A 21635-nucleotide genomic window follows, 5' to 3' on the forward strand; every position below is an offset into this window, starting at 1 on the left:
ATTCCTTATGATTTGACATTCACATTTTCTTCGCTGTGTACTTTTAGGAGTACATAAACGTGTAAACTCAGCAAAAAAGTAAACCTTTTTTAGTATAATGGATTTTAAAGAAAATATTGTCATATCCAAATGAACTACAGATCATCATCGGAAGGAGATTAAGTAATAGTTTTCATGTATATTTAATAATGCAATTCATGAACATGTGCCTATTAAATGGTTCATAAATAAAAAAAGTCCACCCAAATATAAAAAAATCATAATTCATTCACCCTCATTCTATCCCAGTTGAATGACTTCCTTTTATCTGTTAACTCGCACTATTGTATTTTATATTAAAACACTGTTAAGTTATCATCGCATGAGGGTGAGTAAATTATAATGTTCATATTAGGGAGAACTATTCCTTTAAGTTTACAGATGTGGCAACTAAGGTAACCATCACAATAACTTAAGACTTTAAGGGCTACTGCACCCAAAAAGGAAAATTCTGTCATGAATTACCCCCAAGTTGTTCCAAACCTGTATACATTTCTTTGTTCTATTGAAAACAAAAAAGATATTTGGAAAAATGTTAGAAACTGACATTTCTGGCACATCATTCACTACCATAGTAGGACAAATTAAAATTGTAGTCAAAAGTTCCCTAGAACTGTTTGTTTTCCTAAATTATTAAAAATATCTTATTTTGCGTTCAACAGAACAAAGAAATGATTTAATAATCTTTCAGACTACGATGTGCCAGAAATAACAGTTGCTAACATTTTTCCAAATACCTTTTTTTGTTGTTAAATAAAACAAAGAAATTTACACCAGTTTGGAACAACTTGGGGACAAGTAAATGATGACAAAGGTTTCATTTTTGGGGTTTAATGTTTTAGGAGACCTTTTTACTGACTTAAGCCTGCTGAAGAGAGGCACAAAGAATGCAGATGTGTCTAGAGCAATAAACAGCAATGTTTGTAATGAATGACATGTAAGACAGCACTACAGGTAGGAAGAACTTGGCACCTATGTAAAGGTACAATTTATGAACATCAAGGTTACAAAGATAAAGGAAAACATACTGATCTCTGACTGAAACATTTCTAAATACAGCATTCCTTTTTAAACTCACTGCTGGTACATGTTCATAAGAAAATGGGAGAACTGAGACAAACTCAAGGTTGAACAGGACATTCTTTACTTAAACAAAAGCACAATATATGAGTGTACTGTATACAGAAATGACTGAGCTTAGCTTTGAAATGTTTTCTTGTTGTTCTACATTTACTGTAACAGGTTGCAACAGTGGTTTCTTCATAAAGGAAACAAACACTGTACTGTACTTGATGTGACTGGAGTGTAACACAACAACTTTTAAGAACCGTCATAAACAAGGTCTCCAACCAGAGGAAAATCATCAAAAATCAGAGATGGAATAACGCTAAACTCTATGGCGAATCAGATTCTCCTTTCTTCTCTTTCTTCAGCTTCTTCTTTTCTTTCTTTTTCAATTTCTTCTCCTTCTTCTTTCTCTTTTTCTGGCTCTTTGTTGATTCTGCATCATCATCTTGTTTGTCATTGGGTTTGTCTTTACTCGCATCTTTGCTGTGCTTGCCCTCAGATTCGTGTTGAGTTTGAGGCTGTTTGTCGTCTCTGATGTGCTTCTTGTCGGGACTGCGTTCTCTGTGTTCCTGGGGAACCCGTGACCTCTCACCCCTATTGGAGAGGCTCTCTTTTCTATGAGATGATGTTTGATGTTGGTTGCTGTGTCTATTAGCATCCTTGTGATGTCCCTGTGACCCCAGCTGCAAAAATAAAAGAGACTTTTCAGAAGAAAGTCTTTTAATTTATAGATGTGTACTGCTGGCCCAGTAACTTGAATGCTTGTGATCTAATATAAATGGCATGTCACCTGTTTTTTCTCGTCACGGTTATGACCTGCTACATGTTTCTCTGCATTATTCAGATCCCCAAAGAACTCCTCACAGCGCTGACAGAAGAAACCTATAACTGGGATCAAATCCCCACTGCCTACAAGCAAATGTAAGAACATTGTTTGTACAGTTGAATGTTCACAACAACAACAAAAAAACACTGTCAAGTCACCAGAGAATTAATAAAGTGGTCCTATGATCTCAAAATGGCGACCCTCCTCTAATATAAATGTCAGTGTTCCAAGCATATTTCTAAAATAAATCTTTAAACACCTCATTAAAACTTCTTGAGGCTGTATTATTGTCCCTCGTTAAAGTTTTAAGGTGGGTGCTGCACACTGGTGGTGGTTGAGGAGAGACCCCCCCCCATATGATTGAAAACCTCTTTGGGTGTACAGCAATACACAATAAAGTGCTATATAAATGCCTCATTCATTCAAGAAGTTTTAAAAAACTTGTTGCCGATAAGCAAGATTTGTTGCAGATACCTTCCTGTTTGAGCAGACCCTCGAGTTCCTTCACCAAATACTCTTTCCTTTTATTGTGAATCTGTTTCTCTCTTCTCTCTCGCTCCTTCTCATCAATCTTCTGAAACAGTCAAAGGTTTCACATTAGACTCTTGGGAGCATGTTATATGTAATGGAGAGTAATTAGGGATGAAGATTATTTATGAAGACAAGATATTAAACAAAGACAAAGACTCCTTGTACCTTCCCCTCTCGCTTTGGGTCCCGATTGGAATGGCTGCTTCCAGAACGATTACTCCGACTGTCGTCACTTTTGGATGCTGAAAACAGGAATTCAGGAAAAACATATACAACAGATGTTTGTTATTTCTTGGTATGACATTAATTTAAAGTTATTCTAGCTGAAATGCAACAAAAACACTTCAAACAAAAAACAGCTTTCTGACGAATACTATAGCTAGTATTGAAATAGTATTTAAAATTTCATTTTCATTCACTTCTGCATTTCATTTGACAAAAGCTTCATTTTCAGATAACATTTAACAAATAAAAATTCTGTCATTATTCACCCTCATGTCATTCAAAACCTGGATGTGATGTGTCCATATATAGAAGTCAAGGGGGCCAATGATGTTTGGTTACATATCTTTTGTGCTCTGCGTAAGTAATACAGGTGTGAACTGACAAGGATGAGTAAATAATGAAAGAATTATCATTTTTAGGTGAACTATCCCTTTAAATGTGCTTTGTATTTTTGGAACTTTAAACCTTTATAAATACGAACACACTTCTACAAATATGCACAACTTTTTAAAGCTATAATTTTGCCAAAAACATTACATTCTTTCGTGCAAGCTCTGTTACTTTCTTTATGTCATTCAGGCTGTATTTTATTATTAAGTATTAAGGGAATTATGAAATTAGTCATCGTAAAGTCATTAAACATGGTCATTCGTGCTGACACTTACCTTTGGACAGTGCTTGCAGAGCCTCAAGAGCTGGTTTGAGCAGTGGGAGCGAGGAAGAAACGCCTTGTTCCTCCTTCTTCTCCTTCAGTTTAACAGCCATTTTATAGATATCAGCCGGGCTTGGATTTAGCCCGATGGCCCTAAGCAAACTTTTCACATTCTCGCATTCTTCTGGCGTGACTTTCGTAGATCCTGAAGCGGCAGGCTGCACGCTAGGCACGGTATGCGCTTTGGGTTCCTGTAGACTGCGAGTCGTCTGGGGTTCTTTACTGACATGATAAACTGGAGACCTCACAGATCCGGTCTGGGCCAACGGAACGGTCACAGCCTGAGGTTTGGCTCTCTCCTCTTCCTCTCCATAAAGGAATTTCTCTTCATCTTCAACACTGTGGATCACAGGCTTGCTTTCAGGCTGCGGGTTGGGGGTGTTCCAGGATAGGATGTTGGGAAAGCTGCTGCTATTTCCTCCAGCTCTCTCGTGGGGTAGCAGAGAGCCGTAATTGAGTCCAGCAAAAGTTTCAGGATCTGGCTGAAGGTTCTGGAAACCTGTTACAGCAGGCTGGCTTCCAAGAACCATTCCCTTTGTATCATCAGCACTCTGCGAAAAAGCAAAAGGGTACAATTGTATATCTAGTGGAATTCATGCGAGTAGAAATTGATGGAAAGTGATCAAATGTGTAAAACATTTGAGTCCATTGACTTCCATTGTATGAACACAAAACCACAGAGACATTTCTCAAAATATCTTCTTTTGTGTTCCACAGAAAATAGTAATACACAGGTGTGAGTGAACAGATCATTTTTATACTCAAGAGAACTGCATACCTGGTTTCTAAGAAGGGCATTCTTGACCATAGGCAGGTGTTTCTCTATATCTTTACTTTGTAGGATCTGTCGCAGACCATAAACCAAATCAGGCATGGAACTGCTGCCCAGATTCAGGCCGCTGCTGGTGCCAGTTGAGCTTGGATTGTTAGCAATGGTCACCATGTAAGACGGTTTATTCTGGCTGGGACTCACGCGTGGTTGACTCTTGGAGCGCGTTGTGCTCCTCCCATGACTGTGACTACGGCTCCTACTCCTTGGGCGACTCTTGGCCCTCGTGCGATTGCGGCTACCACTGCGCGATCTGCTGCGCGGCTGACTTTTTCCACGACACCGGCTGCGTGCTCGACTACGGGCCCGGCTCCTTCCTCTGCTTCTGCTGCGACTGCGCAGACGGCTCTTTCCTCTACTACGACTCCGCGCTCGGCTGTGGCCATGTTTGTCTGAAGAACGATCCCCTGTGACGTTTTTATCTCCCGCGGTCTCAGTGCGGTCACTCGCCTCCAGGATTCTGAGAAATTCTTCAGCTTTTTTCCTTCAAAACATTTATTCTATAGGTTATACATGACACTCAAATTCATCTTTCAGGCAGACAAAAAAAACCTGTCATTTCAGTTTGGAAATACTTTGTCTGTTTTTAAAGGGATAGTCACCCAAAAATTCTGTCATCATTTACTTACCCACAGGTTGTTCCAAACCTGTATAAATTTCTTTAAAAAAAAAAACACAAAGATATTTGGAAGAACGTCAGTAACAAAACAGACCTCATCCCCCATTGACTCACATAGTATTTATTTTCCCTACTATGGCAGTAAATAGGGGAAGAGATCTGTTTGGTTACTGGCATTCTTCAAAATATCTTCCTTTGTGTTCAGCACAACAAAGAAATTTATACAGGTTTGGAACAACCTGTGGGTGAGTAAATGATGACAGAATTTTCATTTTAAAATCTAAAAATTGTTTAAAAACAATGATTTGCAGCTGTAACAGTTCAATGTGCAGTGCATCACTTGTTAAAGACTTCATACCTGACTTCTTGGTTTTGTTCATCCAGCTTCTGGGTAGACCAGTTTTGTGAGGAGTTACCAAGCTGAGGCTGATTTGATGATGTGAGTTGTGTGGATCCACTCTGGTTAGCATTGTGGCTTGTGAAGGGTCGGTTCTGCATAAAAAATCAAGAAAATGAATGAAGAAACGAGCAATACAAATAAAGCAATGCTTGGGAAATTGACAAATAACAGGTTTTAGCTTGAAAATTAAACAGAGTGGGACCAAAAATCTAAACCACATTACAAATCTGGAAAAACTGGCTTATTTATAAGCATGTAAATGTACATAAATGGAGAAAAGAAATTAAATAAACACGCCATACTGCAGGACACGGTCTGAATTTTGATTAAAAGTCTAATTTAATTGATATTTAACAACCTAAACATTAAACACCAATCATTAATTTGCAGTAGAATTTAAATCATTGACAAGAAAAGTCTGTTTTTAGAGATCAGACAGTACACAACAGGCAGTGCACTAAATCGGTAAAATCAGATACCTCGTAAAATGTTTCTCTGTATCTATCGTTCACTGAGCTGTACGGGCTGGCCTGCAGATGTCCTGGTGGAGGACCGGGCGGCGGAGCACCATATCCAGGGCCCGGAGGTCCCCCATAAGGTGGACAAAACGGAGGAGGTCCAAAACCTGATATGTTGTGACCGAACCCCGAAGGGGGAATCGGTACCCGGTGATAGTCAGGGTTCGACGAGCCTCGATACATTTTTGCGCATCAATTCGTGGTCAATATACGTACTTAACGTGAGTTTATGTTTCCATTTGTCCATAAACTCTCTCTCTCTGAGATTCGATCGATGTATCAAACAGCCTGCGCAAGGAGCACTGCGCCGCCTGCAGCACTGGAAGCACAACGCAGTAGTGGTGCAAGCTGTGACACCAAAGCTCCGATGCTTGTATTAAAAAAATGAAGCATTTTTAGTGAAGCTTAGGATCGATGCCTGATTCGTTCTATCAAAATCACGTGACCAATGACGTCCGACGCTTCGTTTCACACAAACCCACGTGACTGCTTCGTACTTCGTACGGCTTGTTCGCCGCAAGATCCGACAGGCAGATGACATCAAAGTACCGCGAGAGCGTTTCGAGACCAAATAGTTTTTATAGTTTTTCGAATCGCTCTCGCGGTACTTTGATGTCACCCGCTTGTCGGATCTTGCGGCGCCTCATCAAGTCGAACAAAGGTTTAAACATTTGCGACACAGGCCACGCCCTCATGGGTTGTTAAGGAAACAGATTCACTATAATCGTATGAAAGTGCATGTCTATTTTTGTGTGCATGCCCTTTCATTTATTTATTTCCTCTATTCATGAATTTGACTTGTTTACAAACAGGAAAAATGTCCACATCCACAATACACAATGGTATGTTTATTGTTTTGAGTTACTCGGAGTATGCGAAACCGATTGTTGTCATGTACTTAATATACTGATTTATTAATTTACTAATCTACCCATGCATTAATTCATTTATTAATTCATTATTGATTCTAAAATTAATGCGTTGGTCCATTGTGAAATATTTTGCCACACAGCGCTTTCACCAGCAGAGGTCATAGTCGAGCTCTGATTTAAAAGCTTCACTTCGCCATCACTACAACACAGACCTCAAATTTGCCTGTTTTAAACTGTTTTCAATTAGTAGACTTTTCTCCACCCTTGGTCATTTAATCTTTGAATAATTTGTAACAATAAAATCAAGAAGTACATACGGTTTAAATTTTGATTTAAAAAGCTATGTAATTCACGCCAATTAGCGCATTAAGTTTTTCATTAAGTAGGCCTCCTGTTTTACCAGTGATATCTTTCGTAGTCGTTTTGATTCATATATCTCATATAACTCATATCAATCAGTAAACTGATGTAAAAGTACGTTTTTGTTGAAATCATAAAATGACCGCATAACAGATTTTATTTGTGGCATAAAAATCTAAGAAACAGTCAGTAGGAACAATAAAAACAATTCTTATTAAATATAATTAAAAGGGAAAAAACGGACACGTTTATACAAGTAAAAGAGGCATGTGGAAATTAAATCCGGAATATTGCTGGCCGGCTAAAAAGATGTAAGGACCCCGCTATTCCAACCCAGCGTTGCGGTCGCGGCTGCTGGAATGAGTGAGTGATTTGATCGATTATCATGGAGTTTACGGATATTCTTGATTCTCTGGAGGACCTGGGGTAAGTTTATCACTTGTCACATTATAAATGAGCTATGACTGTGATTGTTTGCTTTATCAGCTGCTTAGATTTTCAGTTTAACTGCATAAATGTGAACTCGTCCCTGCACGCCGGGTTCTCGATGACGTGAGACAGCACCGGCTGGGACTTATATTTTGAATCACCCTCGATTGTATCTTTTCTGAATTATTTTGGTTGCTTTGTATTCCTCGACAGCAACGATTAGTTGTCGGTGAATGCTAGGGTGGGGTAATTGGCAGGTATTTGACAGCATGATTTATGTAGTGAATGTGAACGACAGATTGGGCCGCGCAACGTCAGCAGTACTCAAATATCTTAAATATATCCGCTGCCATAAATATCCATCCTGTGCTATCATGGCCTAAATAAGCAAACCTCTGTCATAACATTCCCAGCTATTGATGTGTACCTTTCTCGATTTTACAAGATCATCAAGTTCATAGACTGTTCTAGATCCAGGTCCGAAAGCATTCATGTATTTTTATACCCGAGTAAGTTACCTTTATCCCTTATGCGGTTTTCGGGATCTTTTTGACCCGCAAATGACGTTTGTTAAAATAAAAAGGTTATCTTTGTCCAAATGGCAGGATACTTTGGAAAGTGGTCAACACTAGACAGTGTTTTATCTACAACTACAAAAAAGTATTAGAAAATGTACATAAGTCATTCTCAAAATCAAAAACAATGCAGATCACACATAGACAGAAATAAAGTGGCACACTTCCAACTAGGGCTGTCACGATTATGAAGTTTGATTGACGATTAATTGTCTAATAAATCATTGCGATTATGACGATTAATTGTCTGTTTTAGAGCTTTGACTTTTAATTCTCATACATTTTTTATTCAGCTTTGAAAGAACCATATTGTTCTGAATATAAAGACTATGTTTTTTTCTTGGAAATACATAGGGAAAAATTGGGTCATCATACTTAAGGTTTAGGCTTTTACCTGTCAATAATACAACCACCAAATACTTGTAAATGAAGTAAATTGATCAGGGGTGAATTGAAGCCTCCATTAAAATACTATCAGTCATAGAAAAGCGTCTAGTATGTTTTTTCTCACTTGCAAGACTACAATAAAAGTTTACTTCTATGTTAATGAGATTTTGCTAGACTGGTTTTCACACTGAAATAATATTAAATTGTACTGCAGGTTATTTTTATGGTATATGCTTTAGTTTTTTTAAAGTGATTGTGTTGTGGTGGTACATTTTACCAGTATTACCATGCTTTAGTTACAATATATACACTAAAATATGCAATATGCAGATGCACTACAGCTCCCCCTAGTGTCTTCTATAGAGATGTGCAATAATTGCGATGGTCTGAAACCATGGCGATGAGGTCAAACAATCGCGATGAGATGATTATTTAATAATCGTGACAGCCCTACTTCCAACAATGCAAAAAACATCCACAATGCATAATGATTATGCTCGCAAGAGCAGAGAGAGAGAGAGATAGATATGAAAGGATGAGACAAAACAATTTACCACAGACAAACAGTTCTCTAGTTAGTAACAGATATCTAGATTACATTTGTAGAATTATATGAAAAACAAATGATTGAAATAAATTATGAACTCTAAAGACTGCAACTTTTCTCTTTATAACATCTTGTTCAGGTTTGATTCTAATCATAATGTAACATTATTGGAAAATTGATTTTTACAGTACAAACAATGCTAAACTTCAACACAAATAATTTTTATTGTTATAAATGTGATTTCTTAATATGTATGAATAATATGAATCCAATCTATACGAGTCCAACTGAAAAAAGCGATATTTCAGTTTGTCTAATAGCACATAGCAAATAGTGAAGTTCTGCAGCAATCTACTGGTAAAAGTGATACTTTTTTACTTTTAAAACTGCATTTTCCAAAAGATGGGCAAAAATATCACACTAAACCATGTCAAATTATCCATGTTATCCCCATGAAAGAAAGTTATAAATGTGGGTCTTTATAAAGTGAATTTTATGCTGAAATGCTGTTTTTGTATTAAAAAATATATATATTTATTTATATACATTTTAAAAATATCACAATCCTCCAAAAACTGCACAAATGTGGAGTAAAAACATTAATAAACAGAGTAAAATTACATTTGTTTAAAAAGAAAACAATTATTTTGTTACAAAATTAATAGAGACCCCAAAGACCCTGAGTGTACACCCTAAACGAAGACCGCATAAGGCTTAATGGGGTGAGATTCAGTGAGCCATACAAGGTTTTTGATTGTTGCTATTGAAATATATTGGCTGAGTGTCTATGAAATTTCATTTTGTTTTAGTTCTATTGACTTCTACATACAATACCAAGCCCTAAATACTTTCACATGCTGCACAGTCATCATTCGATCAGGTCATACTCGCCCAAATAGTAAAAGTGTATAATGACCAGGTCACCAAATGCAGGCATATTCAAATACACAGCAGTTCATGAATGAATGTGCGTGTGTGTTTGCAGGTACCAGGGTCCAATCCTAGAGGACGGAGCTCTTGAGACATGCGTGACTGGTGGTGCTGCATCGCCTGAGTTCACTAAACTGTGTGCCTGGCTCGTATCTGAGCTGAAGCTCTATTGCAAACTAGAAGAAAATGTTCAGTCAACCAACTGTGAGTCTCTCAAGATCGTTCCTTCACACATGACAGTCTAATCTCAGTAAGGAGGTGTCAGCCACTGTAATTTGCATTCACTGTTAGATTGTGTCTGGTTGTGTTCTGTGTAGGTCCTAGTGAGGCTGAGGGGTTTCAGCTGGAGATGAGCGGTCTTCTAGCCGAGCTGTCCTGTCCATATCCCGCTCTAATAACTGGAGACGTCACCAAGCGTCTGCTAAATGCAAACAACTGCCTGTTACTGCTAGGTATGTAAACGACATCAACTCAATCATGTGATACCTTTTTTTAAACAGGGTTGAGTTGGTTTTAATGTGCTTTATATTCAGTTTAATACCATTTTTTCAGGTTTCTTCCTCTCTGAGCTCCAAGCATCCAGGATGATCCTCATAAACCAGCCTCAGAAGAAGGTGCAGGAGACCGGTGGCAGTAAAGCCTTCATGGAACTGAAGGGCATCTGCATGGGTCTGGGAATGTCCAAACCTCCCGCCAACATCACTATGTTCCAGTTTTTCAGTGGCATTGAGAAAAAAGTAAAGTGTGGTTATTTTTACTGATATATAATCGATTTGTTCCACATTGTGTGTTTGTACAATGAGCCAGTGTGTTTAAACAAATGAATTTTTCCCTCAGCTGAAAGAAGCTTTGTCCAAGGTCCCTCCATCTCATGTAGGGCCGCCTTTACTGAAGAAACCACTAGGCCCAGTTCACTGTGTAAGTTCGAAAAACAAAATATGTTTAAAGGCATAGTTCACCCAAAAATACAAATTTTGACATCATTTATTCACCCTCATGTCATTCAGAACAAAAAATATATTTTAAGAAATGTCTCGAGTGGTTTTGTGTCCATACAATAGAAATCAATGGGGCCAATGTTGTTGGGGGCCAACATTCTTCAAAATGTCTTCTATTGTATTCTGCAGAAGAAAAAATCCACTGTCTCCTTAAGATCTTTATGGAGATTTTTGTCATTTTCAGGAGAAAATCGAAGCAATAAATCAAGCACTTGTGAATGAGTATGAAGTAAGAAGGAAAATGTTGTTGAAGCGTATAGATGTGACTGTTCAGTCGTTTGGCTGGTCAGAAAAAGCCAAGGTAACAGAATCTAAAAAATTACATTCATTAATCCAAAAAAATTTAATGTTATATAAGGAATTTATTAAAAATATGTTGGGAATGTGTACAGACTTAAGTTTGTATTTGTTTACAGACAAATGCCGAGAAGCTTGCTAAAGTTTACCAGCCTCTTCGTACGGCCTTGGCCACCAAGACAAGAGTCTCGGTGGCTCATCTGTTTGCTGCTAGAGAAGATCTATCAAAGATTCTGAGAACCAGTAGCGGACAGATCAGGGAGAAGACAGCCTGTGCCATTAACAAGGTGGGTTACATACAGCCAAGTGATTTTTACTGTACATTGTACACACGTGTCTCAAACAGTCCTCACTGTTTTATTACTGTAGGTCCGGATGGGTCGCGTGCCTGATCGAGGAGGGAGACCCAACGAGATCGAACCTCCACCTCCAGAGATGCCCACATGGCAGAAACGCCAAGATGGTCCACAAGGGGGTGGCGGAGGGCAGTTCTACTCTGGTGGCGGTGGGGGAAGAGGTGGAGGACGGGGAGGCTACGACCAGCAGCATGGTGGCCGAGGAAGCCACGAGAGAGGAGGTGGAAGAGGTGGCAGAGGAGATCACCGTGGGGGCAAAGTACAGGGATACCAGGATGGTGGCTTTCAAGGAGGTTATGGAGGAGGAGGCTACCATGGTGGGCAGCAGGGATCGGGATACCAAGGAGGTCAGCAAGGTCCAGGGTACCCAGGAGGAGGAGGAGGGAGTTACCAGCACGAAGGCTATTACCAGGACGGAGGGCGAAACCAGGAGAGGGGTGGCAGGGGTGGTCGTGGGGGTAGAGGGAGGGGAGGAGGACGAGGTGGTCAGGGAGGGGGATGGGGTGGAAGAGGAGGGCAGAATTTTAACCAGGGGGGGCAGTTTGAGCAGTTCTTTCAGCAAGGTGGACACCATTATAACCAGGCGGGCTTCGGGCAGGGAAGACAATTTACTAGCTGAAATAGGGAGAGGCTTACAGCTTCAGAGAGGACACGACTGTTCCTTGAGGGCAGGAGACCCAGCGATACAGGCCTAGAGATGAGAATGGACGGCATTACATCCCATAATCTCCATGGTGCATCTGAGGTCTGCTTTACTGAGATCTGCTTCGAATGAACACAATATGCTTTTTTGCATGTGCCGATGGTCAAAACGGTTACGCTTCCAACTGACCATGTAAAATACTTCACTTATTTTGAAGTGTGTTGGCTGGGTTGCCAAAAAAGTCCCGGGATGAACTGTTTTTTTTTCATTTGCCTCCATCCAGTCTACTGCCTGAAGTACACTGCCCCGACTCTGAATCTGACAAAGCCTTATATTTAAGATAATGGAAAATGTTTTTGTTTTATGACACCATTTGTATTGCATTGCATAAGTTCCATCCTATTGAATGTTCAGCACTTGAATTTTTCCCTCAGTGGGATTTTTGCTTAATATGGTTGGTTTAAACAGCCCATTGTTTGAGGTTTGTCTTTATTTTCAGCCAGACACGCGCATATGAATGTTCATTTGATGATATGTGTGATTGATCATAATTTAAAAGGTTTTCTGCTGTTTTGGGAAAGAGTGTACAGATCAGCTTAAAGTTGAAAGTTGATTTGAATGATTAAATAAACCACAAAGAAAAGAGTTGTCAGTGTCTAATGTATTAAATTGGAAAACACAGCCATGTTGTGATGTAGGATACTAAAAACCTCACATTGTAAAATTGTACTATTAAAAATCTCACATTACTGCCGTTTAAAAGTTAAAAATGCTTGTACAACTTAATGTTCACCCAAATTAAAATTCTGTCATCGTTTACTCATCCTCTTGTCATTTCAAACCTGTGTTGTCTTCTGCAGACAAGAGAAGATATTTTGAAGAATGTTAATAACCCAACAACGGCAGTACCCATTTACTTCTATTGTGTGGACATAAAACCTATGCAAGTGAATGGGTACCGCCATTGTTCGGTTACCAACATTCTTCAAAATATGTACGTCGTACAGGTTTAAAATGACAAGAGGGTGAGTGAATGATTTGGCGAGTTTCCTTGTTCTGTTTATGTTTGACATGCTTTGAAATTGTGTCCACAAGAGGGTGCTATACAACTTGTTTTAATACTCCCATTTCAAAGAGAATACAGAATAATTCTTGAAAATGTTATACACAAACATTTATTTTATATATAGCATTTATAGTTACAATGAATGTTTTTAACAGCTGTGCTAAAGTTAAGGTTAGTAGTGTGTTTTAAAGCAACGGAACATTTTGCCACATTTTTACACGTGAAATATACCTAAAACGTATCATTTTTAAATGTCTACATTGAGCTTTTCTACAAAAAACACAGTGTCATTTAAATACTTTTAAAATAATCCTTTCATACATTTCTGTCAGACTGAAAGATACAGTTGGTGTCCTGCACTAAATAACATAAAATTGTCCAATAAATAATCCAGTCCAAAAGTTTCAGCTTTGTTGGTCAAGCTTGCGTTCAATGGCACCCCTGAGACATTGCAATGACCTACAAACTGCACAGAAAACCCTTAATTCATTGTCATCCCTTACATTTTAAGTCTACTGTATAGTGACACTCATAGTTGATTTTAGAAAACTATTGTTATTTATTGAAAGTGTTACTGTTTTTCTTGTTATTACAATATAAACGCACACCTATACTAATAAGTATACCTGATATCAGCTGTAAACATGAACAGAAACATGACTACAGTTAATACAGTATTGACAAGGTTGATCATTATACAGCCGTTATTGGGCAGTTATCTCCAAAAGTCAATGTATCTGAATGAGCCAGAAATGTTTGCACAATGTATTGTGTTAATATGCCTGTTGCTTATTCAAATAAAGGGCATTCAATGAGATGTTGAACACTTTATCAGCACTGCTTTCCAACAGATAAAAAAATATTTATTTTATATTTTATGCAGGGGATCCTAGTATTTTATGACTGGGTGTGATGCCTAAAGTTAGTTTAGAGCTACACTGTGTCGCCAGAAAACAGAATCATTAGCACAAAATCAGAAAAAAGAAATACTCCGTGGAGAAAGACAATAGCAACATTAATTTGTAAATTGGCATCTCATGAAGGGTTCAAATGATATGAAGACATTCTCAAGGGCTTTCAAATGCGTCAACATATCACAGGTCACTGGCGTCCCTCTAAAACTCAATACACGCTGATTATGATACCATGAGTGTAACTGTGACTTCACCAACCACATGACACAATGCTTAAGTCCATAATGGTAGCGCTAGAGGAGCATTTGATCCTACAGGATGAAATGCTCAGTATAATCACAGTTTCTCTCATATGATCTGTTCATCTTCTGTGTAGCTACTGACTCAGCGTTTTAGAAATGCCCGTATCGTGCTTATCTTCTCTGAACCTTACCAGGGCATTCTGGGTGCAAAACCCATTTTAAAACATATGTCAGTGAAGGATGCAAGTTGCCTTGGCAACGGACTTGTCGCCCAACTTGATCACTGTGTACTTAGCAACAGAGGCCATTCAAACACCTGGTCGACAGCACACCTGGGTAGGTAGAATCGCTGTCTCTGAATTTATGGATATATGAAGTCTAAGTCATCTTTACATTGCCAATGTTGCTAAGCAACACTTATGTAATGATGTACATGCTCAGTGGCTATAAGTTGGCACCTTATATAGCAAAACAAACAGATCAACTATGAAGTAAATTATGTATTAACCAAATGAAAAGTAAAAACTTGTTTTTTGATTCTATCTGGTGTAAAGACCTGAAATCTTGTCTTCTGTGGCAACTCTTATCTTTGTCTACGTACCTTCCACTTAAGATAATGTGTTGCTGGGCAAACACATAAAGTTAGTGTTTAAGTTCATCATGGATATGATGATCTTCATCTGTCCACATCAATGCATGCCAGTTCCACCTTAAATAACATATAACTTACATAGGCATTAAATCCAACATGTCCTCTTTTCTTGTAGTGTTTCTGGAGTACGAAAATCACACCATGCCTTCAATGCACACGTGTCTACGTTAGACCTTAAATAATAACATTCACACTGGTGTTTCTGTACAAAACCGCCTTTTCTACATTCTTTCTACTCTCGTACATATACATTGGTTATCTATCCTTCTAAGCGCCGACGTATCCATCACATCAGCTTATACTGATACTAGGTTTTCACTGCAGTCTAGTATCGTCCACTCCACGCAGGAGAGCACAACATAACAGGCCACCCCCCGTGTAGTCCGAGACCTTTCTTTTGATGCCATCCTTCCCCCAGCGCAGTCAGCAGGTTGCATGCCGTCCCTCTGTAGCTGGGGCTGTCTAAATAGAGGCCCTATTCCCGATCCACTCGAGGCATGAGGCACCCCAGCACGCCCCCTAGAGAGGAGAGCCTTTTCAGCCGTGCTCCTGACCGGCTCCAGGGCGTCCTTCTTGGGCCCATTGTTCGGACAAGTCAGCTGATCTGAAAAACAATACGGAGAAACATGTAAGAGACATGGCCACCTTAGGTTTGCTGGATAAGGCATGAATCACTGTTACGAGGTTGAGCAAACCCTTAAAGGGACAGTGTTGTAGAGATGTTATGTTCGTGAACGAATCGTTCTTTTTGAACGAATCTTTCAAGTGAACGAATCGTTCTCGTTCACGAAAGGCAATGACTCATATTTCTCGTTCACTGAAATCTCTCCCTCGAGCACAGAGCGTCTTGGCTTAATGTAGTGTCTAAAGCACGAGCCAATGGCGTTCGAGTGTGAGCTTTGACAGAGCATATGATTGGTTGAATGTGCTGAACGAATACGCCCTTCACTGAACGAACGAGCTTGTGTTCGAGTCTGAACGAGAGAGATCTCGTTCGTACACGAACGAAAGGAGTCAAAGGACATGCTGATTCTCGTTCATGAACGACATGAACGATCAGTCATTTCGTTCATCTTGTTCATGAGTGAACGAAAGAACCCGCTGATTCTCGTTCGTGAACGACATGAACGAGCTGTTTCCTCTCACTCGTGAACGAAAGATGAGGTCTCTTGTTCAACAAGTACAGAAACGGACACAACGTAAAGATCCTTACGAAAATAATAAAATAATCCAAACTGATGGTTATGTAACAAAGACAAATTAACATTGTCATTTTTATTGCATGGAAAACGTCAAGCCCTGTTTACTCAGTTATTGTACAGGTGTTTTGTGTGCATTTTGTATCATTTATTGTTCTTTCAAATAAAACCGACTTCATTACGTTTAATTCATGTCATGCACTTCTCTAAAAACTGTAAAACTGTACTGGCTAGCTCTCATTCGCGTCACGTCAGCAAATAGCATTCCAGTTCCGGCTGTGAAGGGAAATGTAATTGGTTAGATCTTCCACTGAACGAATACGTCCACACTGACCAAGTCGCTGTTGAGTCTGAACGAGAGTGTACATTGTAGGTAGTTCGGTCATTTAGCATGCGAGTCTCGTTCAGCAATCAGCAGAAAGCGGATGCAAAGCGCAGTTACAGGTAGGCTACTGTGCACGCTTGTTTATTTAAAATACACAAACTTCACGTTTAACATAATCCCAGATTTCTGAACGTGTAAATGACCAAACAATTAACTTTTTAATTATGCAGAAAAACCTTGTGCGTTGGTCATCTGAACCACTTATTTAGACTTATTTTATTTAGTTAATGAGTAGATCAGAGACACACATTTTAATAACGCCTGTAATCAGTTTATACGTCCATTAATACGTTCGTTGACACAACACAACTCTTTTTCGCCACCTGCTGGCGTATTACAGAAATGGTCTCTGAACGAATCATTTTGGTGAACGAACTGAAAAATTACGAATCACTCAAATTATTCATAATTCCCATCACTACAGTGTAGCCTACCTAAAAATGAACATTCAACATTTAATCACCCTCATGTCATTCCAAACCTATATGTTTTCTTCTTCTTCTACAGAACACAAAAGAAGATATTTTGGAGAATGTTGGTAACCAAACAACATTGGCCCCCATTGACTTCTATTGCATGGAGACTTCTCAAACTGAAAACAATTTTTTTTGGGGGGGGTGAACTATCCCTTTAAGTATTAGGTTTTGACATTGAAGGATGGATGAAGACATTTCAGTATACAGTACTTTTAGTTGACTTTTGCACTTTTTAAAAATATACTATACCTTATGTACTTCTCAGTAAATGTAGTTTTAAACTAGTTGTGTATTCAAGTTTACTACTGTTAAACTTAAAGTATATTTAAAAAGTAAAATTGTATAACCAAAAGCTGAGCCAATTTAGTCCCAAATAGAATAGTACACTTACAGGTATACTATTACTAGTATTTTTTTACATAAGGTAAATATACTTGAACTTTGCTTAAGTGTACCTAATAAAATGAACTTGAATACTTTTTTGATACAATTTTTTTGTTAAGGCAGGCAGGCACATTTTCCAGAAAATGTAAGAATCTGGTCATTCTGTTAAAACTCTTGGTTATAATATTGCAGGTTTCGTGTGTCAACTGAAAAGTTAAACATAAACCCAACGTGTTAAAGTTAAACATGTGTATTTATAAACTGTTCACCTAAAACATGAATTTTGCATTGTAACACGGGCAAGTGTGCCAACGGTTTAATCCCTGTGTGTCAAGTGACCCTGCCTTTTTAAAGCCTGATCTAAAAATAACGGAGCAAAGAGTTTTATTTAACAAGCGCTGAAACACAATGCCGGTCAGACATTTGCTTTGCATTTCAACCCAAAACAAAGTGTGTCTGCCAGGTCCTAAAATAACACCCAACAGCAGATGAGACCTGCTCGGGTTGATGTTATTCGATATTTAGGGCCATCAGTAAGAGCGCAATGGTCTCCTTGGCCCTGTGATGAAGATTATCTCTAGGGCGATGACAGAAGGATAGGCCGGTGGAAACTTGGCGTTTCCGTGGCAATATATTTTCAGAAAAAGATGTTCTGGGGCCTTGAGAGACTGTAGTTTATGGGATTCACAAGGTCCTCTTGGGATGTTACAGTGCAGCTTTAAATATTAACCCCTTGTACTTTTGGACCTGACATACCTCAGTGGGTTCAGTTTTGTCCCGATGTTGGTCCATCAGTCCGTTCTGCTGTGACACTTCACTGTGCTCCTGTGACTCCCGGCGAGTGCGATTCGTTCCTGTTGAAATCTGTGCGTCGTTCTCCCAGCGAGCGAACCCTTTGCTCTTGGATGCTTTGCGGTGCGGCCTGTACCTCATCTTGGGGAAGGTGTGTGACCCGCTGTCAGCTACACCAGCCCAGGCGTTCTCAGGCCACATGGGTTCCGTCTGCGTGGCCTGACTGGTGGTGGCTCTCTGCAGCCGTACGGAGATCCGCTGGGCTGAACCTGTCATCAGCGTGATGGATTTTCCCTCCAGATCAGAGCTCGATGATGGTGACAGAGCAGGGAACGTAAACACCTCGTCGTCATCTGTGTAAGATCACAAAGTGATGAGAAACAACGGTGTATTTTAGCATTGTAATAGCTTGTGTGTAGGTGAGCGTTCACCTTTACAGGTGGGCAGGGAGGGGCTGCTGGGTAGAGAGCTGTGGGTAAGTGTTCCAGGTGACACGCTGCCTAATGATGTGGACCGAGGGAGACGGCGACACGCTAAAACAAGAAGCTCTCGACACTGTTTGTGGCAGTTCACCCCACAGTCTGAAAACAATAAAAACAAATTTAAAAATAGCAAAATGACACACGCACCTGTTTAAACACCGCAAGCATTTACATATGTGTAGGCACATACATTTGATTGGCTCAAATAGTTTAGTATTAAAGTGATAGTTCACCCATAAATGAAAATTCTGTCATCATTCACTTGCCTTCTTGTCGTTTCAAACCGGTATGAATTTCTTTCTTCTGCAGAGCACAAAAGAAGATATTTGGAAGAATGTTGGTAAACGAACCACGGCGGTACCCACTGACTTGCATTGGTTTTGTGTCCATACATCAGAAGTAAATGGGGACCGCCGATGTTCGGTTACATTCTTCAAAATATCATCTTTAAAGTTCTGCGTAAGAAAGAAACTCATTCAGGTTTGAAATGACATGAGGGTGAGTAAATGATGACAGAATGTTCATTTTTGGCTAAACTATCCCTTTAAGCCGGTTTTCTGTTATTTTCCTCTGCTTATGGGTACGTGTAATCCCACACTACGTATATTTGTCATCAGATTTCAGATCAGATTTAGATTCTGATGTTTTATTCTCGAGAAACAGGATGTTTAATAAAACACACAGCTTGTGCAGGCGTAAAATTCTGTTGATGTTTTTTTGTTACCTTTGCACTTATATCCTTGTTTAATAATCCCCCAGAGCTGGACCACAGGGAAAAGAGGAAGGCCATGTACAGAAAAAAAGAGAGTGAAATATGAGTAAATATGAATTTGGAGCAGGTTGCACGCTGTATTTGACTATTTTCTGTATATCTGTAATAAACAGGATACTTCCACACGTTGCACCCTTCCTGTACAATACAGTGTGAGAACTGAGAACGTGGATCTGTGTGCGTGTGTGTGCGAAAGTCTCTTTAAAAGAATGTGTGTTAACTCAGCGGATTCCTGTCTAACCATCTGTGTAAATACAGAACAATTCCAGTAGCACTGACTAAACACACTGTTGTTGTGTATATATACTGTCACTATAACTGTGCTTCTTCTGCCAAGAGCATTTTAGTACTCGACTGTATTCATACTGTCTCAAACTGTACATCCTATACCAACAGGAAATGAAATGCATTTACTTTCACATGAAAGGCAAATTGTGTACATATTCTACTCTACATCTACACATCTATAGTATGTGTTTGTTTATGTTTATTGGGACAGGTGGCTACCATTAGGAGAATGTTTTTCTTTTGTGTGTTTTACTGATGTTTTTGAAACTTTGACATAGACTAAATTTCAGGGTTATCACACAAACAAATTTGCCTGTTTAGTAACTCGGGAGACTCGGTTCTCAGGAGAAACATTTGACTGCGGTCATATTTAACCTTTAAACACTGTCTACATAGGTCTAGTGCTGTTGTGGTAAACTCCTGCTTTGTACACTTGTTTTTGCACACACACATATCTCTAAAAAAACTCTGCTGCACTTTAAGCCTCTAAATTGGTGTGTACCTGTTGCACAGTTCACATCCCCCATAATTCATAGTGCTTCTTTACAAGACAAATAAAACCAAAACTCACAAATCCAGCACAATGTTCACAGAAAGTTGGTTTCAGGTATGTCATCTCCTGGAAGTTGTGTATAAATCCTGGTCCCATCTTACACTGCAGCAACGGGTTGGCCCGCAGAAAATAAGCCATCATCTCATCTTTACTAATCAATCCATCCCTGAACAAAGAAAGAGAAAGGTTCTGAAAAATCCAGATTTATTTACATTTACATATTCGGCAGACGCCTTTATCCAAAGCGACTTACATTGCATTATACTCCACATTTTGTTTCTAAGTATGTGAAATCCCTGGGATCGTACGCATGACTTTGGTCTCGTCAACGCCATGCTCTAACCACTGAGCCACAGGATTTTATAAAACGCAAGATTTATATCTATCAGTTGACTGTCAGTTCATGACATAATGAATGCATCAGTGTAAGTTGAATGTGTCATTGCACATTAAGAGCACACATCGCGAGTGCTTCCTGTGTCACGGCAGGCTTGATGTCTGAATAAAACCGTTAGCCAGTGAGAAAACAGGAGCCCAGGAGAGATGCATGCTCTCACGCGGCACTAATGCGGTTTGAGCGCTGCATTGCACAGGTGACCTCAGAGGACACCAGGGGAATTTCTGAGTGTATGATGTTGCGTTCATGACTGTGAGCCTGTGCATGCTTGATGATGTGTGTCCTTCACAGGGAATCATTAACCTTTTAACATTGCTGCAGGTGACCCACACTGAGCATCTGCATGCCCTGAAGTGACTGTAAGCGTTCACATGTTAGAGTTTTAACCTTTGCCATAGCAAAAAGTACACCAGTGAACCCCAAAAAGTATTTAAATGCTTTACTAAAGATGTCTGAATCTTTCTGAAATTTCAAATTCAATGTTTAACAATTAGCTTAATTTAATTCAATTCCAGATGCCACATATTTATTTGAATCCTAGTGCAATAGTGCAAAACTTTGTCTTAAAGGGATAGTTCACCCTAAACTGAAAATTCTTTCTTCATTTACGTACCCTCTTGCCATTTCAAACCTGTATGACTTTCTTTCTTCCACAGAACACAAAAGAAAATATAAAGAAAGTGAGTAACTGAACAGCGCACGCACTCATTCACTTCTATTGTATGGACACTCATGCAAGTGAATGGGTGCCAGTTACCAACATTCTTCAAAATATCTTCTTTTGTGTTCTGCATAAGAAAGAAAGTCATACTGGTTTGAAATGGCAAGAGGGTGCGTAAATGAAGAAAGAATTTTCATTTTTGGGTGAACTA

The 21635-nt window shown here is 39.3% G+C and overlaps 3 protein-coding genes across 6 annotated transcripts in view; 1 reads left to right on the forward strand and 2 right to left on the reverse strand.

Moving 5' to 3' along the window:
• Positions 1 to 994: 994 nt before the first annotated feature.
• Positions 995 to 6122, reverse strand: si:ch211-195b21.5 (zinc finger protein 318). Of its 2 annotated transcripts, none has more exons than XM_057344479.1 (8): positions 5729 to 6122; positions 5208 to 5341; positions 4180 to 4714; positions 3355 to 3952; positions 2630 to 2706; positions 2408 to 2504; positions 1898 to 2016; positions 995 to 1790 (listed from the first exon to the last, which is right to left on the reverse strand). In XM_057344479.1, the coding sequence occupies exons 1-8, from the start codon at positions 5948 to 5950 to the stop codon at positions 1434 to 1436; spliced, it is 2139 nt and encodes a 712-aa protein (XP_057200462.1). In that variant the 5' UTR covers positions 5951 to 6122; the 3' UTR covers positions 995 to 1433. The 2 variants fall into 2 exon arrangements, with proteins under 2 accessions (XP_057200462.1, XP_057200461.1); XM_057344478.1 differs by having other exon boundaries at positions 2408 to 2507; positions 5729 to 6121.
• Positions 6123 to 7318: 1196 nt separating this feature from the next.
• fam98a (family with sequence similarity 98 member A) lies at positions 7319 to 13065 on the forward strand. Its single transcript, XM_057344483.1, has 8 exons — positions 7319 to 7425; positions 9923 to 10071; positions 10185 to 10319; positions 10420 to 10604; positions 10705 to 10785; positions 11050 to 11166; positions 11282 to 11449; positions 11532 to 13065. The coding sequence occupies exons 1-8, from the start codon at positions 7385 to 7387 to the stop codon at positions 12135 to 12137; spliced, it is 1482 nt and encodes a 493-aa protein (XP_057200466.1). The 5' UTR covers positions 7319 to 7384; the 3' UTR covers positions 12138 to 13065.
• A 150-nt stretch (positions 13066 to 13215) lies between these two features.
• rasgrp3 (RAS guanyl releasing protein 3 (calcium and DAG-regulated)) overlaps positions 13216 to 21635 on the reverse strand; it is a 28421-nt gene continuing 20001 nt past the window's right edge. For all 3 annotated transcript variants that reach the window (XM_057344480.1, XM_057344482.1, XM_057344481.1), the window contains 5 exons: positions 20385 to 20532; positions 19478 to 19514; positions 18703 to 18852; positions 18236 to 18624; positions 13216 to 15639 (listed from right to left, as the gene is read on the reverse strand). In XM_057344480.1, coding sequence (XP_057200463.1) covers positions 15631 to 15639; positions 18236 to 18624; positions 18703 to 18852; positions 19478 to 19514; positions 20385 to 20532 — 733 coding nt within the window. In that variant the 3' untranslated portion in view covers positions 13216 to 15630. The remainder of the gene's footprint in view (positions 15640 to 18235; positions 18625 to 18702; positions 18853 to 19477; positions 19515 to 20384; positions 20533 to 21635) is intronic.

The sequence above is a fragment of the Triplophysa rosa genome, linkage group LG10, assembly GCF_024868665.1.
Source record: "Triplophysa rosa linkage group LG10, Trosa_1v2, whole genome shotgun sequence".
Lineage (NCBI taxonomy): Eukaryota > Metazoa > Chordata > Actinopteri > Cypriniformes > Nemacheilidae > Triplophysa > Triplophysa rosa.